Raw genomic sequence first — 20,421 nt, forward strand, 5'->3', positions numbered from 1 at the left:
ATGTTCGCCAATGACAGAGTTGCTGCAGAGAAAGTTAGGCGATGTGGTGAGCTTCTATTAATTCATACTTACTATAGTACAGTGCATAATATATGCTTTGCTATATACTGCATAATTTATTCCTTATTTATTCAATAATTAGTTATCGATACCATTGTTCCGTGGTTGGCTTGCGGAGTCATTACCTTCCGAGATTAATGTTTTATAAAAAAGTTTTAGTGTGTCTGGTACAGTGAGTTGGTTACTGTAAGGTAGGTTATATGTTGAGGTCTCGTTTGCATAGTTTATAACATTTTCATCATGTTAATAAGGTTATTTTTTATTTTCCGTGTATGTTCTTCTAAAACACGCTTTTGTAATTTCTGTGGAATGAAAAGTCTACTCCAACGCAGGTTTTGTGAACGCTCCTAAATTTGGAAACTTTAGTATTCTAACAAGGTAAGTAACGACGATATTGCTGCTGTAACAGCTACCGTTATAGCTGCTGTTATGGCTGCTGTTATGGCTGCTGTTATAGCTGCTGTTATAGCTGAACTTTCATCTTGGCTGTGCTGAACAAGTTCAAGCATTAAAAATCAGTTTAACTAACACATTAAAAAACACAATTCTTACAGTTTCTATCAAACAAATTCTATTTAATGCGTCGATAATTCAATTTATTTAATTTTTCCAACACGTTCAAGAGATTATGTTATGAACTTACTGTGTTTCCACGATAGATGAATCCATGTGTACTTTCAACTGGTCGTTTTTTAGTAAATATGTATACATCATCTTAAAAATGTAAAACACTCCTGTCCCATCAAGGAAAAAAAACAAAAGTCCAACTTTCGAAAAATATAAATAAATAAGCAAGAACTTCGCCGGATGTTTCAGATTTTCGTCTAATGCTTCGAAAGCTAATGCTTCCGTGACTCCTACCTCCGTCATCCGTTATGTCGTATTTGCAAATGTGAAGCGGACAACCGTTTTACTGCTGCCGCTAAACTTAGCTTGGGTGCTTGGTTGTGTACAGAGTTACTGCGATTGTACGCCTGCTAATTTCACAGCACATTTCTCGGTTGTGCGACTGTGGGTGTACGACGTCTAATTTCACAACACGTTGCTTGGTCAGGCTCGGCTGATGAAGTACAAACAAAACCACTTTGATGCTCGACGCCATTGTTCCTTTAGAGCTTCTCTGACGGTCTATCCTGTAAATCCGCGAGGATTAACGCAACGACGTATTGTTAATACAACTGCGTATTGTTAACACAACTGCGTATTGTTAACACAACAGCGTATTGTGAACACAACAGCGTATTGTGGACACAATAGCGTATTGTTAACACAACAGCGTATTGTGAACACAACAGCGTATTGTTAACACAACAGCGTATTGTTAACACAACAGCGTATAGTGAACACAACTGCGTATTGTTAACACAACAGCGTATTGTGAACACAACAGCGTATTGTTAACACAACAGCGTATTGTGAACACAACAGCGTATTGTGAACACAACAGCGTATGGTGAGCACAACAGCGTATTGTGAACACAAGAGCGTATGGTGAGCACAACAGCGTATTGTGAACACAAGAGCGTATTGTGAACACAACAGCGTATTGTTAACACAACTGCGTATTGTTAACACAACTGCGTATTGTGAACACAACAGCGTATTGTGAACACAACATCGTATTGTTGACACAACAGCGTACTGTGAACACAATAGCGTATTGTGAACACAACAGCGTATTGTGAACACAACTGCGTATTGTTAACACAACAGCGTATTCTAGACACAAAAGTTTTTTTTAATAGAATTGCATTGTGAACAATACTGCCTACTCTGAACACAAGAGTATATCATGATCGCAACACCGTATAATGAACACAGCAGCTTATTATGAGCACAACAATGTACTATGAACACAACAGCGTGTTATGAATACAGAAGCGTGTATTATGATCCCATCTTTGTATAACGAATGCAACATCGTATTATGGACAGCACCGTATTATGAACAGCATCGGGTTATGCTGTTATGTTAAAAATACGCTGTTTTCCAATCCCAGCTGCCTCGCGTAACAATGGAATGTGTGCGCGTGTATTCATAGTTAACAATTTTTGATGTACGTAGCAGTCCCAGGCCACGCTGGATGCTGCTTACGCCTTACGCCGTTTTCAGCGTGCAGTCGCATCACCTACACGCACATTTGCGCGTGATGGTGTGCTTCTGTAAATTACAGAGAGTTTTCTGTACCGAAAAAAAGAGTTTCTTTAATGAATTTAGAATTTCAATTATATTTATTTATAATTTTTTCAATTCTATTGGCCCAGAATGTTATTAAACCTAAAATTTTATAAGCATTAGAACATTCAACTAAAACTTCAGTGAGCACTGCAGGTGGGAGTACAGAATTTACAGCCGCACCTGTAAACGATTAGCGTTTTAGCTCTACCCGTAATTATATTTATTTCTTAAGATAGTTTTACCTCTAACCACGGACACTTTAGTCGTTGTAGCGCATTTACATTGCCAAAACTTTATGCTTTAATATTAGAAGCGTATTTACTTTAATCATATTTATCTTTCAATTGCAGGAGAGTCCAAATTTGAGCCATATGAATTTTTTAATTTAAAAAAGTATTAACTTTTGCCACATGTGTATTTTTTTACTCTAGGAGCGTCTTATCTAACCTATATAGAATTATCCTTCAATTGTAGGAGAGTCTTAACTTGAGCCGTATTAATTTTTCAATTTGAAAAAGTATTAACTTATGCCATATGGACATACTGTATGTGTATTTTTACTTTGGAAGCGTTTTATCTAACCCCTATAGATACTTAAATCATAAATCGGATATCCGTAGAGTTTTGTAATGCAATTAACGTGCTTCCTGCATTTTGGCGTATCATTGGTTATTCGATATTGGTATGTAAAGCATATTTATTCGATATCATTGCAAGTTGCTTATTTGTACAAGATTTCTTTATGTATCTGCAACAATCGTTAGATTATTAGTTGGCTCTTTTCCGTATTGATGATAAACAGCGTGGTACTCTGACACGTAAGATAGATCTTTTGATTCTATTTGACAGTGCAGAAGATTAATGAAAGAAATACATCATTTAAACCAACTATATTGGAAGGGATAGACACAGATATTATAAATGACATCACGGCGCTGGGACTTTTTCGGATCTCCCGTGAAGGGCGATATCAGCTTCAATGTTACACTCAAATAAGTCTTATTGTCCAAATAGTGACGAGCTTTCTGCAAGTAGCACATATACGCCGTTTTGCTGGACCAAACTGGGTCAGGATGACCTACATGAGGATATTATTTGCATCGTTATTTGGACAATGTCTCGTCCATTTTTCTAAGTATGGCGTCTGGCGACACTATAGAGCCAAGACTGCGTCTAAAAATTTAGACGCAGTCTAAATTTAAAAAATTTCAATCTAAAAAAATTTTTGCTCATTTCTCCAAGTGTGACGTCTGGTGACACTAGCTGCAGGACTGCGTCTGAATATTAGGTTGGTACCGCAGCTGTTAGTGAATATTTCTCCAGCTTCCGTACACTTTACGAAAAACGGTAAAAAACGGCGTTCTAGTGGCCGGCGGCGTTCTAGTGGCCGATCGCCACGTAAAAATAAACCGTTTATCCGTTTTATCAGATGTTTATACTGGTTTCTAGTGTTAAATTTGAATAAAAACGGCCATACGGTGTTTCTTTTCACCTGGCGGCCGGCCGCTAGAACGACGGTGAGGCCGCTTAACGGGGATTTTTCTTACAGTGTATTGCACCAAGAGGCAGACGCTATGCTAGGCCAAAGCGTCAGTCGGTTTGCGAGTTTTGTGCAACTGAAGAGTTAAGAGTTGGGAAATTCAAATGGATGCTCCGCGGGGGGTTCGATTGATGGTTATTGGCTTCCATTGAGCGTGAACTCTAATTCTGGTCGAGCGTTTAATTCTCCTGTACGGAGAATGTCGGTCTTTCCAAAAGACGCAACGTCGGCGCAGCTAACTGCTGTTTTGTAACGCCGAGCAATGTTATCCGCATTATTTTATCGCCACAAAAGTGCTGCTGCTGATCTTGAGCTCCCATGAGAAGCAGTAATAGTAATTTAAATTCTAGTATTGTCGAATAATTATCGACAATATTGACGCTTACTTTGCCGAGCTTCTTATCAAATTAAAGGAAATGTGAAGTTACTCCATCGGTTCTGAGTATATATCAGTGAACTGGAAGAAATTATCAATGAAGTCCTATGAGTGAATTTATACTTACGAGTGACTTATATCGATAGATAATTATTAATAAAGTGAATTTATACCAACAAGTGACTTATACCAATAGATTATTCCTAATGATTATATTCCTCTTTATAAAATATTCTCGAAGCACGTTTAACCAAAATCGATTAGATGAAGATAGGGAACTAAATTGCAACGATCTAAAAATTGAACCAAAGTTGATTGAAACTTGAGAAGTGAATTCTAAAGCAACTAAAATTCGACAACTTGAATTTATTGTTTTAACACGTTGGCCGCGATTGCTGATTTGGCCCGAATGCCGTACGGGCGATAGGTTCAAACTTGTATATCTTCAGTTACCCGGCAGATAGCAAGGAGAAAAGTTGTGTGCAGCTCTGCAGGGGTATGTTCTGTCATAAGCATTCCCTAATATGCCTATTTAATTGCATCATTGAAATTTTAAATTTGAAAGAGTAATAAGATTTTACAAAAATATGTATTTTTCATATGAATGTACCACATGTGTACACATCGCGATTCTGAGAAGTACAGCGTGTACATATATGGCGCACATCGCGGCCAACGTGTTAAATTGATTGCAATATTTAATGTTTATCGTGCAGGCATTGACGGTTGTTTTTTAATTTGATGCTATTAATGTGAAATAAAATAAATAATTTAACCTGAACTCTGCTTGAAAAATTTTATTAGCTTAATTCTATTAATCTAAAATGAAACACACGATAAAATTATGATAATTGCGGGAGTTGAGCCTGCATGCGTTTATTAGAACTTTTTAAACATTATTTTATCAATTCAATATGAAATAAATTATTTACTTATGAACCTACAGGCGAGGTCGGCAAGGAGATGTACATAGTCAACAGAGGCAAGCTGGAGGTGGTGGCCGACAACGGCAAGACGATGCTGGCTTCTCTGGTGGCAGGCTGCTACTTCGGCGAGATATCCATCCTGAACATGGGCACAGCTGGTGAGATATCCATCCTGAACATGGGCACAGCTGGTGAGATATCCATCCTGAACATGGGCACAGCTGGTGAGATTCCTAATACGAGTTTCATTACAAAGAACTTTTAATTTTCCGTCCATGGTAGATACCAGCTTAATGAACTTACCCATCATCTCTTTTTGAATGCGCTTGTAAGACGTACCTTGAAACATCCATGAATATATCAACATTCATTTCTCTAATGCATTCTCGAGCCAAGCTGATTCGTTCGAAACTAACCTAGCCTGACCTAATGTAACCTAACCTAATTTAACTTGACTTATCTTAACCTAACGAAACCTAACCTAAGCGAACGCAACCTAACCTGACCTAACCAAACCTAAGCTAACCTAGCCTGACCTAACATAACCTAACTGAACCTAACGCAACCTAACCTAACCTAGCCTGACCTAACCTAATCTAACTTAGTCTTATCTAACCTAACCTAGCCTGGACTAACGCAACCTAACCTAACATAACCTAACTTAACCTCACCAGGCAACCGTCGTACGGCGTCAGTGCGTTCAGTGGGCTACAGCGACCTGTTCGTGCTGTCGAAGCAGGCGATGTGGGACGTTCTGAAGGAGTATCCTGCCGCCAGGGTGCGTCTCGAGGCCATTGCTGCCAAGAGGCTTGAGAAATACAAGAAAGCGCCCCTCGAGAAAGGTGAGATGTGTAACAGACTAGGAACGTTGGTGGGACAGTCGATATATGTGGACCAAGACTTGAATGTGACGGAAAAAGTTGATGGTGAATGAGTAAAGTGAGTTACTGAGTTGGATGTGATCTAGACGGGTAATGCTGGTGGGGATTGAGTAAAGCGAAACAGTGAGGTGGATGTGTAGACTAGAAACGTTAGTGGTTATCAAGAAAGATGGGCTGCTAGATATGCCTGTTAATGACGCGGAAAGTTGCTTATGATCCAGAGAGGTGAGTGGCAATATGGACTAAATTCAGACAGTATTTGTGGTGAACTTTGCAGTTGTCTTTAGACCCTCCTGCTTTCGTTTTTGTGGTCTGTATCAAAGGATGACATGATTGCCTATTTGTCGATACTGTGAATGGGTTTTGCGTAGATTAGCGATTTTTATTTTAGCCACGAATGTCCTTGCGGCCTTTTTTATTGAATTTGCAGCTGATTATTATTTTCACTATGGATTTGGCCCTCAGTAATGCTATCCATTTCAGCTCTCAATTTCTATGCTCGCAACTTTTCTTATTCGTCTTATAGTGTGCCAATGTCCCCCGATAAATAAATAATCTGATGGGTGTCGCAGAAAAGGGTATTTATCATTGAGAAATAGTTTCCACCTTATCAAGTTCCATTCCAGTGTGATGTTCTCGTACTTTGCATGCATGTTTTTATTTTCTTTTACAACTACTTGTTCGTAGTCTTAAAGCTTGACTGATTGTCCAATTTTTGTTATCTTTTTTGAATGCACTTACGCTCATGCACATATTGCCCAAATATTGACAAACAACCTTACCATCATCATGAAGATGTCACGGAAGTAGCACTGATAAGCCCTATTTTCGGGCCAAAATTTGTCTGGGTCGGGTGCATTACAGCAACCAGCGCTGTCCTATATACCACCATCACTATAACACTTTCCCGTGCACAAGCATGCTGCAGGGTATAGTAGCATATATGAGGTTAAGTGGTAGGAGCCATAAACGCCGTGAGTGCGCAGCAACTGCTTAAATTTATTAAATTAAATTATTGCCTTCACGGGTTCGAAATCCCAGCAAGCCCCTTTCTTCCCAACCACCAACATCTGATAATTTCAGAAAATTAATTAATTACATCGATTAATTCAATAACTAATTACCACATTAATTTCCGACAACAAGAAAACGTGCAAAAATGCCTTACTTCTTCTCTTAGATTATCGGTTGACTCATAAAATTCGTAGCAAATATTTTTCCCATAATTTTTTGCATTTTAATACGAGTTTCAAGCTTCTCATACGCTTGAAATGCTTGCTGGTTTACTGAATTATATATCAGTAAATTATTTTCAAATTTTTTTTTAACCGAGAATTTACCGTTAAGTGTTTCTAAACGATTTTCGATTCTAAACATTTCTCAATTCCAAAAATTTATAATTCCTGAACATTTTAACATTTTTGGCAATTTCTTCTTTCTGGACATTTATTTTTACGGTTATGAGATCAGATGCAGTGAACGAAATTATTGATTTTTAAACCACTCGACGCTGCTACAACACGCGCGTTCTCCCACGCTGCTACAACACTGTCTCTTATACACATCTAGATGTGTATAAGAGACAGGTCCTATATACCACCATCACTATAACACTTTCCCGTGCACAAGCATACTGCATGGTATAGTAGCTGTCTCTTATACACATCTAGATGTGTATAAGAGACAGCAATACGCGTGGTCTCTCACGCTCTCACAATACGCGTGGTCTCTCACGCTCTCACAATACGCGTGATCTCTCACGCTCTCACAATACGCGTGGTCTCTCACGCTCTCACAATATGGGGGGTCTCTCACGCTCTCACAATACGCGTGATCTCTCACGCTCTCATAATACACGTGTTCTCACCTGCTGTAGCAACACGCTTGTTCTCCTCTGCGTAATATGAAACAAAATACTGCGTAATATTAATTATTATTGGAGGCAGTCCCTCAATTTACCCGTCTCTAGTGCAGCGCAATGCAACGCAAGATTCATTATTATTAAATGGAATTAGTAACTTGCCAGGAAATCTCTCACCAAGGCTTGTGCAGCGACTAAATATCCTGATATAATATGGTGGTGTGAGCTATGCCTTAGCCGTGTTAGTCTAACACTGATTCTCAACATTACTGTTGTAGGCCACAATTTTTACAACTAGTTGCAGGTTTCAAGCCCCACCTCACTGTCCAATCTTTGTGATCTTAACTACTCGGCCACTAAGAGACGTCTTGATGCAGTACCGCAATATCGAGACGTCTTGATGCAGTACCGCAATATCGAGACGTCTTGATGCAGTACCGCAATATCGAGACGTCTTGATGCAGTACCGCAATATCCCAATTCTGCCCTGTTCCTCCGCCACCGCCGCGCATGCATTTTACAGCAGAAGGCAGATGCCGCTGTACAGGCAAAAGGCCGTCCCTCTTACCTCACTTTCCGCCCTCACCGCTCCGGTTTACCCTCGGTCTCGCTGACCGTTAAAAATTCAGAAGGATCTTCTCGGGCATTCCTTGCTTGTCCCAATTACCAAAATTTGAGCCTCTGCCAACTTTTACTGTCGGTTCTACAGTAATTTTTTTTATTTTTAAGCGGGAGATGGCTCATTGTACGCATTTTAATGCTGCATTGTACCATCTTACCATATAAAATGTCTTTTATGTATGTAGAGATTCATTTGTAGACTTTTCCATTGAAATATTTTCACCATAAAACGTGGCTGTTCCACTCCTTGGCTGTTGTTTTTGTTTATCATTATCATAAAGCTTGCTGCTCATGTAGATGCTACCTTTAGCAGATATTTATTGCCTTTATTTTAAGTAGCTAATATTTATTTATTTCAGTGATAATTCGGTATTTTACAGCGGCTATTTTCTCGCACTCCTGAAGTTGTCTTACATTTTATGATTAATTTTATTTTTCATTGTGTCTCGAATTAGACATTGCATGCTGTTATCACAAGTTCACACTAAAAACTTCTTTAAAAACTACTTTACATTCCCAAACTTTTATTCATATAAGATTTTTGGATCGCATCTTTGGAAATGTTTAATAAAATATCAAAATAAATGAAGAAATGAATTCTAGTGGCACAAGAAATTCCAGGCAGAGAAATAATAGTTAAAGTATACGTATTAATTATATATGCAATACACATACAGTTAGTTATACGGATTCAAACAGTTGCAGCAATATGGGTTCAAATTTTTGCAATAATACGGGTTCAAACAGTTGGGATTATGCGGAGTCAAATTGCAGTTGCGGTTATGCAGGTTTAAATAGTTAAGGTGATTCGGGTCCAAAAAGCGTCGGTAATACGGGCTCAATCTTTTGCGATAATACGTGTTTGAACCGAACTCTCGTTAATCAAATCCATTGACGATTTATGTAGCATATTTTTGTCAATTAGAAAATCGAGTAATAAGGGAGGTTGTTGCCGATCTTGGTGACTGAGAACATATGTAATCAATTATAGAAAAATTAACCAAATACATTTCCAAATTAAAAATTTTGTCTGTTTTCGCTATTTTTACATTCATTATTTGTTAATTTTAATCAATTTACCAGCATTCGTGAATGATTTATTGTAATGCGTGAGTATACGTATTATTGCTGTTACAATAAAGCTTATCTGCATTAAGAAATCAATGCTTTTACTTATTTGTGTATTTTTGAACGCTCAACTTAACCTTGAAAATCTTAGGTAATGTATGATTGCCCTAAATCGATGTTTTTTCGTTGTTTGATGTTTCCCTTTTTTTCTTTCCTCCGCTAGATCTTACACGCTCCCTACGGAACACCCTACATGATCACCCCCAACCATCGAACAACCCCACACCTTCCCCCATGCATACTCTTGCCTCCCAGTCCACGAACCCTTCCTCCAGCACCGTCTTCCACCATTCCAAAAAGACTGCATGCTCCTCCCCGATGCTTCCATCTGTTCCACCTGCTCGAACCGCGAGAAGTAAGTCTCACCGTCCCCGCTCCGGTGCTTCGCCAGGCCACCACTTCCACCATACGCCTGCTTTTACGCAGATCCTCTCACCAAATCCATACGCTTTCCTGCAGCCTCGAGGTCCCATGCAAAGCCCTAATGCCTACGTACAACTCAGTCCCTCTGGGGCGCTCGCCGCCGGCCAGCATCCAACAGCCGCGTTCGTCATGCAAGAAGCGCAGTGTCATGTCTCCCCGTACGCTTTGATCTCTGCCCAAGGAACAATTTTACACTCTGTGCCCTTCTCGGCCGTGCCCATACATCGTGCCAATCTTACCGCACATTTATCTTCGGCAGTGCACGAACCTTCTTTCAAACAAGCTCCTACTTGCACCCTTCTTGCAGCCGCGGTTGGTAGATCAGCTTCCACTCCCGGGCTGGTTGAGTCGTCCGGCAAAGTGGGTCTGGAGGAAATGATTCTTCCGCCCCCGTTGGCTCCCTTGCCTCAGCTTCCCCAGCGGTCTCCGGCGAGAGATTTCCGAAAATCCCCACAGTACAGCCCGGCACTAAGTCCTACCATCAGGTTAGCTGGTCTCCAAGTTTAAATCTTGATGATTCTCAAGAATCCACTTTTGGTTAAAGCTCGGCGTGGGTCTGTCGTCAAATTCTAGAGTCGACATAATAAATTCCTTCCGATGTTGAAAACCATTTTCTGGCATAGTGTGATTTTCTAACCGTTAAATATCCTGTTCTGTCCCTCTATCAGGAGTCAAGTGTACACCTAATATGCCTTACGAAAAATAAACCCATTTCCCTCTGTTATTATTGGCCATAACTCATTTACCTGATTTTAGTGTTGAACACATTTTTGTATTGATCTTTACTGGCTTCACGAACGCGATTCCGTTCAACTGATGGACGCTGCGCCAACGCATAATACATACGAGGCCTTCAATAGGTCTTTGCTTGTACTTACACTTGTTTCTTCCCATGTAAATAATATCTGTTTTTAATATAAATATAATTTTAAATTAATATCATACACTTGCGTTGAATCCATCTCTGATTCTTTCGAAAAGTTTAAATATTTTCTGTCAGAGCTTCCTCAAATTTTGACATTGGTTCCAAAATTTTTCCTCAGCTGGTACTCTAGTCTCTGCAGCATTTCGGTCACAACAGATTTAATGTTATTACAATTGAAAGAGGTTCGGCTGTACGTTTTGTACGTCATAGAAAGACAATTTAGAAAAGAAACGATAGGGATCATTTCCTAATCACCTTATGCTCGTACATTTTTGTCCTTTATCTAATGAAGATAACTGTCGTAATCACACCTTTAGGTAAATCTGGTACGAATAGCATTAAAAACTATAAACGCATCCGAATTAAGACGGATGACTCTTTGCCTATCTATTTAATACCCTTAGTCTACAGACGTAACCTATCGTTGCCAGACCTTTAAGTACTTTAGGCACGAATAGCATTAAAAACGATGAATGCATCCGTAGACAATCTATTAAAATATGTATTTCTCCCAGCGGCCGACGTGACGCTGAAGGCTCGCGGTCACACCAGACTCTGGACTCTGAGCGCCACACCCTCGAGTCTGCCCTGAGTGACACGTCGTCTCGTCAGTCTACTGACGAAGAGAAGAGCAACACCGTCACCACGAACCACCACTACCTCCACCACACTCATCACCCTCCTCCGCCTTCGTCAGCAAGATCAGGTGCGACATTTGTGGACATTTTATTTTCTTGTTTTTTTTTATATTAGAACGGCTGCTTTGTTCTGCTTCATAATAAGCACTTCGATCGGAACTCAGTTTTTTATTCAGGTTTCTTGCTCCAAGACTGAAAATCATAGTAATTTTAAATTAGGACGTCGTTGTGAATTGTCATTATTCATTGAATTTATAAGTTCTTTGATTTGGTCCATTTTATCGTTATTGATGCCGTTGCTGGTGTTTACTTCTGCCGTCAAGCTCTGAATGACAAATTGATTAACAGACAATCAATGAAGGACGATTATTACAGCTGCTGATTAGCACATACTTGATTCCTTCGTTAATGAGGGGACAATTGCAACCCTCGTTAATTAGGAAACACATATTCCTTCGTTAAAGAGTAAATATTCGTTACCCTCGTTAATGAGGGAACACTTGCTACCCTCGTTAATGAATGAACACTTGCTACCCTCATAAATGAGGAAACACTTGCTACCCTCGTTAATGAGGGAACACTTGCTACCCTCGTTAATGAGGGAACACTTGCTACCCTCGTTAATGAGGGAACACTTGCTACCCTCGTTAATGAGGAAATACTTGCAACCCTCGTTAATGAGGGAACACTTGCTACTCTCGTAAATGAGGGAACACTTGCTACCCTCGTTGATGAGGACAAACTTGCTACCCTCGTTAATGAGATTGTCCAGTTTTTGTTATTTATTCAATATATGTTTGATTTCGTATGAGCGACATGACGGTGAATTTGGGAAAGTTGTGTGGTCTTTTTATCTTCTTTTTAATGTGCTTTATATGGTAAGTAGCTACCAAAAAAATTACATTTGAGTTGCACTGTTAATATGTTGTACCCAAATAAGTATACTTGTTCATTCTATCAGCTAAAGTTTTTTCTCAAAAAGCTTCATTTATGAGTAACTGTAGGATTTTATGTTCCACTGAAAGTAATGCTATTCCATCACTGTTTGAACCGTGCAACGCTGTTCTCTAAAATCCCTCCTTAACTTCTAAAGCTTTCTATTAATATTATTAATCCAGATAAATTGTAAATATTACGAATCTTCATTTGCGCTTTTGTCTTCTTTATGTTTGCGTAACTGAATAGAATAGAAGTGTCGGGGCTGAAGAAAAAGGCCCATGGCGTGTTGCCGAATATTCAATATTATTTCATTTACTGAATATTTCATCTAGAATCGTGTTTAACTCAAACAAAACTTCACTCCACTGTATACATTTTTAATGTAAATTCAACAATACTTGATGATTTATATTCGAAACCTGAATGATTTCCATGAAATTAAAGTAAAATAATTATCGCACTCGAGTTCTCAAAATTTACGACACCGTTGAAATTTAACTAAAAAAATTTAGTATTATTTTAGTGGAAAGAATCGCTTGCTTCTTGTTTAGTATAAACAAACCGTCACTGAACAGCTACCGAGAACAGATTTAACACGTTGGGACTGTGAAAGGTTAGGCACAATTCAACACTAGTCCAATAAAGTTTTTATAATGAAATCTGTCAGTGGATGCAGTGATAGTGGTCTCTTATACACATCTAGATGTGTATAAGAGACAGGCATAATACATACGAGGCCTTCAATAGGTCTTTGCTTGTACTTACACTTGTTTCTTCCCATGTAAATAATATCTGTTTTTAATATAAATATAATTTTAAATTAATATCATACACTTGCGTTGAATCCATCTCTGATTCTTTCGAAAAGTTTAAATATTTTCTGTCAGAGCTTCCTCAAATTTTGACATTGGTTCCAAAATTTTTCCTCAGCTGGTANAGCGCCGTTTCCGACGTGGCGCTCATCTTCCTCTGGAGTGTCATTGTTTTTTTTGCGATTTTAATCAAGTGATCAAAAATATTTATTGTATTTAGCGAAATTTTTAATTATTGTAGACACAATAGCACATGGTTTACTAGCAGAAATTTATTGATTTTTCACGTTCGTAGCGGCACTCAATGATTTCTTTTTGTCGTTTTAGTTAGTACTCATTAGCAATGGTAGTGTGGTAATTAGTTAGAACTACTTAGCGTCTTATTAGCTAGCAATATTGTGTGGTATTTAATATTTCGTCGTTTGACTATCTCTTATTGCCTATAATATGACATGTATGTAAATTCAAAAAATGTGTGGGTAAATGTCCAAATAGTGACGTACTTCCAGCAAGTAGCACTGATACGCCGTTTCATTGCGCCAAAATCACTTGATATGACCCGCACAATGGCTTTAATTGTGTCGTTATTTGGACAAGTTCCCACTCAATTCCCTGAGAGTACCATATGACTTGGGTTTGTGATATGACATATGCCATGATCTGAGCAACTGCTATATACAAAGCATACAAAATATGTTTCTAAAGCTTTTAATCTAAAAGTACTTAATCTCAGCGTTGACGTTTTTATCAGCAGTTGAAAGTGTTTTATTCAATTGAACGTCTTCTCCAATATTATAATATTTCTTTATTCTTTATAATAAGAAACAAGTGAAAAAAAATTCCGCAACCACATCTTCGCGAACATTTTTTGATCACGAGTCGCTAACGTCATTTAACCAAACCTCCTCAACAAGTCCAGCTTTTTAACTACTTTAAAATAATATTTTTTATCTAACTGTAGCGACTTGTTATGTTCAGTTTTGCTCTCACCGCAGCGTCCTTAATATTAAAAGTAATAAATATCCTTTAGTGTTACGTAGATGACCAGCTATCACTAAGGAAAATGAGCGGGTCATTATCCAAATTGCAACGCACTTTTCACCTATTTATGGGTCATCCTGACCCAGTTTCGGACGCATCAATTCTACGTTTGCACTCTGTTTGCAGTCTGGATAAGAAAGGTTGTTACTATTTGAAAATTATGGCCCATTCATTTTTCACAGTGAAAGCAAGACTAATATGCCTGTAAAAACCTGTAAACTATTCCACTCTTTGCAAAATCATTTAAATAATTTACAAATTTGGCGCACGTCGAGAAGAATTATTCTAATTTTATTAGTAACTGGTATTGATTTCTGGTAATTAATTGTTATTTATGATATGAACTGTGATGTGAACTGCATCCATAGTAAGAATGAATCGTTTATGTTGCCTGCGAGGCTCAAGTTTCTCGATAAAACAATAAAGATCGTTTTACCTGCAAACTGAACTCATTGCAGAACGCCGCTGCAGCAGTTGTGTCCATTTTTACATGTAACATGTTCATGGGTCACACATATAATATGTTTCCCATGTAATGTCGTGGATGGTACTTGTTGTACCCCAAATAAATGTTATGTGAAAGAAAATCATCGTGGTGTGAGATGAAAGAACATCATCGCAGAGTGAAGATATAACACGAAAAAAATATAACTCAGTACCGGTACTCACTGCAGTGAGTGACAGAGAGCGCATTTTCTCGTCGACGAAAACTTTAAGTCACGGACAGACAGACAGACAAATGGACAGATAGACGGACATGACGGGCACAATAGCGCCTTTTTCTCGTCGACGAAAACGTGAAGTTAGGAACGGACAGACAGACGGACGGACATGACGAGTACAATAGCGCATTTTTTCCATAAATGAGAAAATACGCTAAAAAGACATCGCTGAATGAAACAATAACCCAATTCCCCCCGTTGCCAGGCACGACGGCGAGCGTGGCGTCGTACGACAGTGCGGACAAAAGATCGACCATCACGTCACCCAGCAACGTCATGTCGCCCCTCACGTCACCGAGCTACGCGACGGCTCACATCGCCTACACGTTACCAGTGCCGCCCCCGCACCCGGGGGGCATACACGTCGAGATGCCCTGCACGGCGCCGTCATCCTGCGACCACAGGATGTCCATCACCTCACTTCTTGCACCAAGTTAGTAGAAAAACTTCTAGTTAGTGGAAAAACTTCTTTTGAAAAAATTCAATATTATTTAGTGGCATAACTTCAAACAAATTTTTAAATATTATTCATTCGCACCCTCTAGAGTCTAGACAAATGACGCTTAAACAATGTTGATTACGAGTTTATCTCATTGAAAAAATGTTGCAGCGACATTATTTCAACTTCAGATGCCTGGTGGGTGCGTTTAAACTAAATATTGTTTAATTTATATCGCATTGCAGGCACTTTACTTCAAGGCTCGCACAGCGCCGGCGCGCTGCCCAGGGAGACCTCGACTCAAGACCTCCTACTGGAGGAGATCCGACGTCTGAGGGAGCGTCTGGTGGGCCTCGAGGCCGAGAACGCCACCATGTCCCTCAAGCTGAACCACCAGCAGTGGGCGGTCGAGAACAGACTTCAGGAAATAGAAATGCAGCTCTGCGGCACCTCCAGTGTCGCCTCCAGCAACGAAGACGAGAACGAACGCAATAGAGAGTCCATCATATAGCGTTTACCGCAGCCTGCTTGGACCGTCCAGCTCTGAGCAGTCGTTAGAACGTTTGCACACACTGAGTTAGAACAACGTTCGCATACGCTGAGTTAGTGCAATGTTCGCACACGCTGAGTTAGAACAACGTTCACACACGCTGAGTAAGAACAACGTTCGCACACGTTGAGTAAGAGCAACGTTCGCACACGCTGACTAAGAAAAACGTTTCTCAGTGAGAAGAACGTACGATAACGTATGCAGAACCTTAACAAGAACGTTTTCCAGCACAGAGTAGGGGTCAGAGCAACATTTGATATAATAATTCTGAAATATTCAAGATTTTATTATCATACGGAAGATTTGTCATATATTTTTCTTAATTTACACAAACAAATTCATAATTATCATATGTGAATTCATGTTTAATGAGGGTTAGTTATCTTGAAACTAGAACATTTTTGTTACTTTGCACGCTTCAAAAAATTGCCTCCTCGGCGCTGGCAGCGGCTCTTGTAGGTGCAGGATACCCTCGGGGCTGGACAGGATCCAAGCAGGCAGATGACATTAGTTACAAACACGCAAACATTTTATAGATCACTTAAAAATTTTGTTATAAACATAGGATAATTTTATAACCTCGAACCGGAAGACTGTGCGCGACTGCTGGGAATTTTAGAACAGAGATTAAATGTTCAATCTCGCATCGTGCATGATTTCCTGATTCGCTATCATGTCATAAATTCTTGTTCCTTCACATCTTGTTGTTATCAAATGAATATGAAATATTCAATAAATATTGGATAAATTTTGAAACTTGCGCAACTATTTGAAGCTAACCTTCAACTTCTTTAATCAAAAGATAAAAAGTTATGCTTAATTTGCCAAAAAGCACTGAAATTTTATTTAATAAATATGAAATGAATTGGTGCACAACATTTTGTAGATAATTTCAAATAATTCGAAAATTTTGTTGAATCGCATACGAAACCAAACAGCAAAATATAGGGACTAACAGTTAATCAATTTATCACGAAGCCTAAATTAGAGGCAACAATATATCAATCTAGTAGCAGTGTTTTGTGACGGTTAACTGCTGCAAGTTACACTGTAACTGCAATTTAACAAAAAAAAATAATTTTCCAGCGGAGGAAAAATCCCCCACCCCCAATTGAGGCAATGAACTAATGTCATAGCACAATTTAAGTGCAAACAAAAGAAGTGACGCTTAATTGAATGGAATCGAAAACTTCAAATGAATTAACAAAATATAATATTCATTAAAATTGTCATAAAATGACGACCAAGTTGGCAAAAATGGTCATCATTACATTGACGACCAAGTTAGCAAAAAAACAAACTTTTAAGTATGTGCTTTTTTATGTAAACTTTATCTCTTCTATCCATGACCACCACCCACACGCACTCAGATAAACTTGCGAAACTTTGTCCAAATTGCAATCAATTTTTTGTCTAAAGAGGGCCATTCCTGACCTGGTTTAGCCCACATCTGAGTGAATCAAGTTGCCTCTTTGTTCGTGCTGCTGGTAAGAAAGTTTGTCACGATTTGCACAGTGAACCATCCAATTTTCTAAGTGTCATCTCCCCTCGTAACTTATACGAGGGGAAATAGCTTCTATCTCTACGAAACTTGTGGACATTGCAAGCTTGAGACGATGCGGGCTTTTTGCTTAAAATGGAAACAGCTTGCGATAAGCTGTTTTAATCTATTTACTTAGTATGGAAATAGCTCACAATAAGCTGTTCTAATCTATAAAGATGTACTTTTTTAAATATCTTTAGAATAGACAACCGTTGTACAGGAACCGTTAGATAAACTATTGATTGATGTTAGTTGGATTTTTATATGGACTTAATATAAATTGATATTAATTATGTCAAGGAAGTATATTTCAAGTATAGTGTGAGCGTTAATTAACAGTTGTAAACAATCGAACATTGTCATTGTGGCACGGAATTTTCTTCTAACCATTATAGATTTATCAATAGTTTCAATGCTCATATCATCCTCTGGTATATTGTACTCTGTACATTGTTCGTCTCGACTAGAGTTCAGATAATATTTATTATCGTATTAATTACCACTCGGCTTCTTCTCTAATTATCATTATCTTAATTTATCTTTATATTTCGCACTTTATTCTCTATTTGTATGCATTATACTTCGTTCTCTTGGCTTACCTAGCAATGAAGCGATGTAGAGGTGACGACTGGGATTGCCAACAGGGGTATTTGGTAGTATTTCATATAGTATTCATTGTAATACTCATTGTCCTCATCGGTATTCAGGAGTATTTGACAAGGTATTCATTGTAATACTCTAAAATACTCTAGAACCACTGAACGTCTACTGAACATATAACCACAGATAAGAAATATAATTTAATACAACGAGCTTGTACCGTGCAGTGAAACATCATGCTGGACCATCATAACTTATCATGACACACATTATAAGTTATCATGGCACACATGATAAGTTATCATGACTCACATGATAAGTTATCATGACTCACATGATAAGTTATCATGGCACACATGATAAGTTATCATGACACACATGATAAGTTATCATGACACACATGATAAGTTATCATGACACAGACACGCATGATAGGTTATCATGACACACATGATAACTTTACTCACTCTAAGTTTGCATTAGAGTTACAAGTTTACAGTAAAATAATGCGCTGTAATTCTTAATAATGACACCTCGACAATAAATGACGATATTTGAGGATAAATGATATTAGGTGATGATAAGTGACAATGGGTGATGATAAGTGACGATAATTGACGAGAAGAGATGATAAGTGAAGATAATAATTATTTCCTACGAGTAAAATATAAATTAACTATCAGACCTGCGGCAGAAAAATATACGACGATATGAATGAAGCATGACTCGTACGATCATCGTAGAGCTAATGAACTTCGTTGGATTGATGATTGTCGTAGGACTTACGATTATCGTATCAGTGACGATTATCGTTTGACTGATAATCTTCATAATGCTGATAATTATCGTTCAACTCACGACTTACGTAACATATGAACATAGAATCGTCCGAGCATTGCAGGTTGCTAGAATCTGGCGATCTCACATTATGTGATGATTGCCTTACCAGCTGCGCATTGCGTGTGCATTTCGTTCATTCCGCACCTGTTTCTACCGTATTTTCTCATTTATGGATAAAATGCACTATTGTGCTCGACAGTCTGTCTTTCTGTCTGTCTGTCCGTCCGTGACCTCAAGTTTTCGTCGACGAGAAAATGTGCTCTCTGTCACTCACTGCTGTGAGTACTGAGTTATATTTTTTCACATTAACATTTGCACACTTTCTGCAATCTCTAAGTTCTTCCTTACTGCCGTTTTATCCATTGCTGCTGCTCTGCTAATTGATCTTGCTGCCGTTTTATCCATTGCTGCTGCTCTGCTAATTGATCTTGCTGCCGTTTTATCCATTGCTGCTGCTCTGCTAATTGATCTTACTGCCGTTTTATCCATTGCTGCTGCTCTGCGAATTGATCTTACTGCCGTTTTATCCATTGCTGCTGCTCTGCTAATTGATCTTGCTGCCGTTTTATCCATTGCTGCTGCTCTGCGAATTGATCTTGCTGCCGTTTTATCCATTGCTGCTGCTCTGCGAATTGATCTTACTGCCGTTTTGACCCTTACTGCCTTTTCACAGTTTTTTCTCATTCCCTTTTATTCTCTTCTGCATTCTCGACGTGCTTCTAAGCTATTTTCTCCTCCTCTATCTCTCTAATTTTTTTTACTGACGATTAACTTCTTTCTGCCTTGTGAGCTTTATTTCCTTACCGTGTTCTCAATCCTACTTTTTGTAAGAATTTTTCCACGGTTTTCTTCTTCTTCTCTTCCTTGTTTTCGGTCATTTTTATCCCCTTCTGCCGACTGCACCATGCAGTTTTCTTATTGCCCTTACTTTCCGTCTGCCTTTCTACCTGGTTTCTTTCACTGGAATTTCCTATTATGCCTCCGCTATTTTCACTGTCCATTGCTACTATTCAGCTCTAAAGCCTCACCAAAGCTCAGGAATGGAGCCTCGTTTTTACGGTGAACGGGATTTGTAAAGGGCAATTAATTTTGAAAGTTATTGCGAAGCTATTACTACATTTACCCACGTAATAAAATTACAAATGACTAGAAAATATAGTCGTAACTTTGTGTGAATTGTTTCTTTTTCATGGGAAAAACGGCAAACCAAACGACAATAATTTTTTCGACGGAATCAAAACTAGGACGAGTCATGATAAAAACGATTTCCATCATACCATCTGTATTAAATTAAACGGCCAGCAAATGGTTTTTTAGTCCGTAATGTTACGCAGAAGTGGCTGGAATTGGACGGCCAGTGTAGTGTTTTTTAGTTCG

At 38.7% G+C, this 20,421-nt stretch overlaps 1 protein-coding gene across 1 annotated transcript in view; it reads left to right on the plus strand.

The window, feature by feature from the left end:
• LOC108677127 (potassium/sodium hyperpolarization-activated cyclic nucleotide-gated channel 1) overlaps positions 1-16,329 on the plus strand; it is a 112,731-nt gene extending 96,402 nt beyond the window's left edge. The window contains exons 6-11 of the mRNA XM_047881695.1: positions 5,102-5,239; positions 5,756-5,923; positions 9,736-10,480; positions 11,436-11,626; positions 15,278-15,505; positions 15,757-16,329. Of these exons, the coding sequence (XP_047737651.1) occupies positions 5,102-5,239; positions 5,756-5,923; positions 9,736-10,480; positions 11,436-11,626; positions 15,278-15,505; positions 15,757-16,022 (1,736 nt within the window). The 3' untranslated portion in view covers positions 16,023-16,329. The remainder of the gene's footprint in view (positions 1-5,101; positions 5,240-5,755; positions 5,924-9,735; positions 10,481-11,435; positions 11,627-15,277; positions 15,506-15,756) is intronic.
• The last annotated feature ends 4,092 nt before the right edge of the window (positions 16,330-20,421 follow it).

This window comes from Hyalella azteca, unplaced genomic scaffold (genome assembly GCF_000764305.2).
Source record: "Hyalella azteca isolate HAZT.00-mixed unplaced genomic scaffold, Hazt_2.0.2 contig8626, whole genome shotgun sequence".
In the NCBI taxonomy this organism is placed as follows: Eukaryota; Metazoa; Arthropoda; class Malacostraca; order Amphipoda; family Hyalellidae; genus Hyalella; species Hyalella azteca.